This window comes from Impatiens glandulifera, chromosome 1 (assembly GCF_907164915.1).
Source record: "Impatiens glandulifera chromosome 1, dImpGla2.1, whole genome shotgun sequence".
Classification (NCBI taxonomy): Eukaryota; Viridiplantae; Streptophyta; class Magnoliopsida; order Ericales; family Balsaminaceae; genus Impatiens; species Impatiens glandulifera.
In genome coordinates this window covers 13,731,389-13,734,783 of record NC_061862.1, presented here as the reverse complement: position 1 = coordinate 13,734,783, position 3,395 = coordinate 13,731,389, and the positions used below count along the sequence as shown (strand labels likewise).

General features: G+C 33.1%; 1 protein-coding gene across 1 annotated transcript; it reads left to right on the top strand.

The window, feature by feature from the left end:
• Positions 1–536: 536 nt before the first annotated feature.
• LOC124921493 (protein FANTASTIC FOUR 3-like) lies at positions 537–1,607 on the top strand. Its single transcript, XM_047462165.1, has one exon. It carries the CDS (start codon positions 594–596, stop codon positions 1,464–1,466), a length of 873 nt encoding a protein of 290 aa, XP_047318121.1. The 5' UTR covers positions 537–593; the 3' UTR covers positions 1,467–1,607.
• Positions 1,608–3,395: the final 1,788 nt, after the last annotated feature.

Genomic DNA, 3,395 nt, shown 5'->3' with positions numbered 1-3,395 from the left:
TCTTTCAAATAAGAAAAAATCATGGGTTTGGTTTGGAATATTTTTTATTTTATTTTAAAAAAAAATAGTTTTGTAAAAGTATAATTTGAGATTTATTTTTAAAACAAATGCTTATTATTTAAGCAGAAATTTTTTTTGTATGGAATGACCCTAATAACTATCTTAATTGTGCAGATGACCCGCACTAATAAAAATTGCGATTACTTTCTATTTTTCGGACAAAAATACTAAGTGACGGAACCCTAATTCGTCGAGTTCGTTGAGTGTGCCGGGTATTTTTGTCTGAAAAATAAAAATTATCATTTGCACAATTATTTTTAAGCACTGATTATTTGCGCAATTAAAACAATTATTAGGATAATTTTATCTGATTTTCTTTATTTAACAGTTTCATACCAATACAAAGACGAATAATTTAGTCAAAATAACATATAATAATGAATTTCACCAAACAAACACGGCTTAAGATTTCTCTCTCTTGACAGGCTGCCGCTTTTTGTATCTACAAATTCCCCATCGAACCATTCCACATATGTTCTCATCTCTCTCTAAGTTACATTAATTCTTCTTCTTCTTCTATACTACAGCCAGCCATGTCTACGGTTGTCTATGAAGGCGTACACACTAATTATCGCCATGAATCTCAATTCATAGAAACAAGAACCCTCACCCTCAAGCTATCATCACCCCTATCTGAAAATCGTCATACCCGATTCACCCAAAATGAAAGAAACGCCATTGATGATTCCCCACGAGCCTGCTGGGATTTCAGAAATTCTCTCTACAATTCTTCTCAAGATCCCAAATTTGACAAAGAAACCTCTTCCTACGTCCCACCCACAACAAACAAATCTCTCTCCATCAAAGTATGCCTAGAATTGTGCACAGAGAATCTCGGAAGCGAATCTGGGTCCGACTCATCCGACCATTCTATTCTCTCTCTACTGACGTCTGATTTCGACGACAGATCAGAGAAGAAATGTGCGGTAGATATTGAGCGGCCAAAACAGAGGAAGATGCAGGGTTGTGTTTCTAGAAGCTTCCCACCTCCATTGACTACGATGAGAGGGTCTAATCCTATACGGGTTCGACCAAAACGGGAAGATGGTAGATTGGTAATTGAAGCCGTGGAGGAGCCGGCGGCGTGTAACTATTTTAGGTCGGAGAGAAGCCATGGTCGTCTGAGACTCTGTTTCTGGGATGATGAAGAACAAGTGGAACAAGAACAAGAAGACGAAGAAAATGAAGGAATTTGTGATCAAGAGGAGGAAGATGATGATGATGAAGAAGAAGAAGATGAAGACGAAGAAGAAGGGATGATGAGTATGGACATGATTGAGAATAATTTGAATGGTGGGGTTGAAATTGGAAACCAGAAATTTCAAAGGAGAAGTAGGTGCAAGGAAGGTGGTAGCTGTAATAGCAAAGGATTATGTAATTGGGAGCCATTCTTGGTAGCTACTTGAGGACAATGAAGAGACAATTCCTCCGTTTTTTTTATATTTCCTTTTTCACCCTTGTGTTTTTTCACTTTTAGGGTTTCCTTTTAATTCTATTCCTCTGTTTTTTTAATTATGATTTCATTGACATTCAATAGTCTTATTTAATCTATTTATCTTTCTATTTTTAAAACGTTTTAAGCTTAGGTTAGCTAAAATTTTAATAATTGTGTTTCTTAAAATTTTGAAAGAAAAGAAAAATAATGAATGTTTTAAGCTTATTTAGTAAGTAAGTTTAATCTTAATATCTTCTGGAAAATCAGTGAAGGTTGTTGCCGACTTAGGGCTTGTTTGAGGAGGTGGGTTTTTAAGTTGTACCTGATTTTTCTCTTAAAAATTCTTATTTGATAAAAATTAGGAAAATTTTGGTTTTTAAAATTTATTTTTGAGTTGAGAGCATATGGTGCATGTGAGAGAATTGTGGATTAAAGAGAGAAATGATAAGGTGGCTGAAATAGAGGGGGTAGTTTTGATTTTTAAATGGATAAAATTGATTATTAGATTGTTGATAAGATATTTGGGTTATGGGATAAAAACGGAATTTTATTCCAATAAACCAAACATCAAACAAGTCATTTCTTGAGAATTTCTGAGCTCGTTAATGTTATATTTTTTGATATTGGTGTTTTCTTATATTGTCATTGTTCACTCAAATAGTTAATCTCATTGTGTTTCGGTGTGTTAGATGACAAGGTGAAGAATCGTATTTTTGTATTATTTTTGTTGTTATGTTTATAAATCACTATCATTTATATCGTATTTGTATGTATTATTAAAAAAAATAAGTTTAATCTTAACAAAAAAAAAAAAAAAAAAAAAAAAATCTATTTGCAAAGAAGCTAGCTTATGTTTTATTTATCACTATCTCATAATCAATCAAAATATAAAAATTCAGAATATCAGAATATATTTAGCGACGTTTAATATTACCAGTCAATCTTACGTCGCTAAACTTTACCAACTTTTCTGTGACGCTATTTTGCGTCGTTAAACTCTTTGGCAACGCTTTTAAGCGTCGCCAAATGCCTGATTCTGTTGTAATAATGTAATTTCAAACGCGACCGTTGTGATAATTAAGTCTTCCTGGAATAATGAAAAAGATTTTGAGCAAATGATTGTTTTGAAGGGCTCAATTTTTAGGAATACACATGGTATATATATACGATGATCGATCATGAATCATTGTCTTATTGATTGATCGAATTATGATAAGATTCATTTGTAGTGTTTGTGGACTTGCGAATTGGAGGAAGTATTAACGGATGGATGGACGGTTCATTATTAGAGACTTGAGTTTCGGGAACAATATTACAACCTTGAAATGAAGCTTGTCGAGGGAGAACACTATGGTACGCAGCTCTTTGTTGCGTGTCTTTTTCTCTCTTAAGTCATAACCAATGAGCATCATTGTCATCTTAATTGGCTATAAAACGAGTAGCTAGAACACCCACACAAATATTAAGGACATTATCCAAAACATAATAATAAAAATAGTAATGATATGGTGAATCCAAAATTGATGGCTATCTAGCACTCGATTTAACCGATGAGAATGTTATGTTTGCATTACCGTGGTATATGGGTAGGTAGGTCCATATATAACATTTATTTTTGTTTTTGACATTTTGTTGTGGGTGGGAATGTGTAGAATTAATTGTGACATTTTAAAAAAAAAAAAAAGATCAATCGAGAGGACGTGGTTGCTTGCTTGCTGCAGTTCCATTATCAACTCAATATTCTTGTAAGATATATTGCAATAATCCCAAACGACACATCCAAAATGTTATCATACTGCATGCATCTAGAAAGAAATAAATTAATATAAATATGATATAGCAAACAAAAGAAACATCAATTAAGGATCTTTGTAGCAGGGTCCGTACAATATTAACAGGA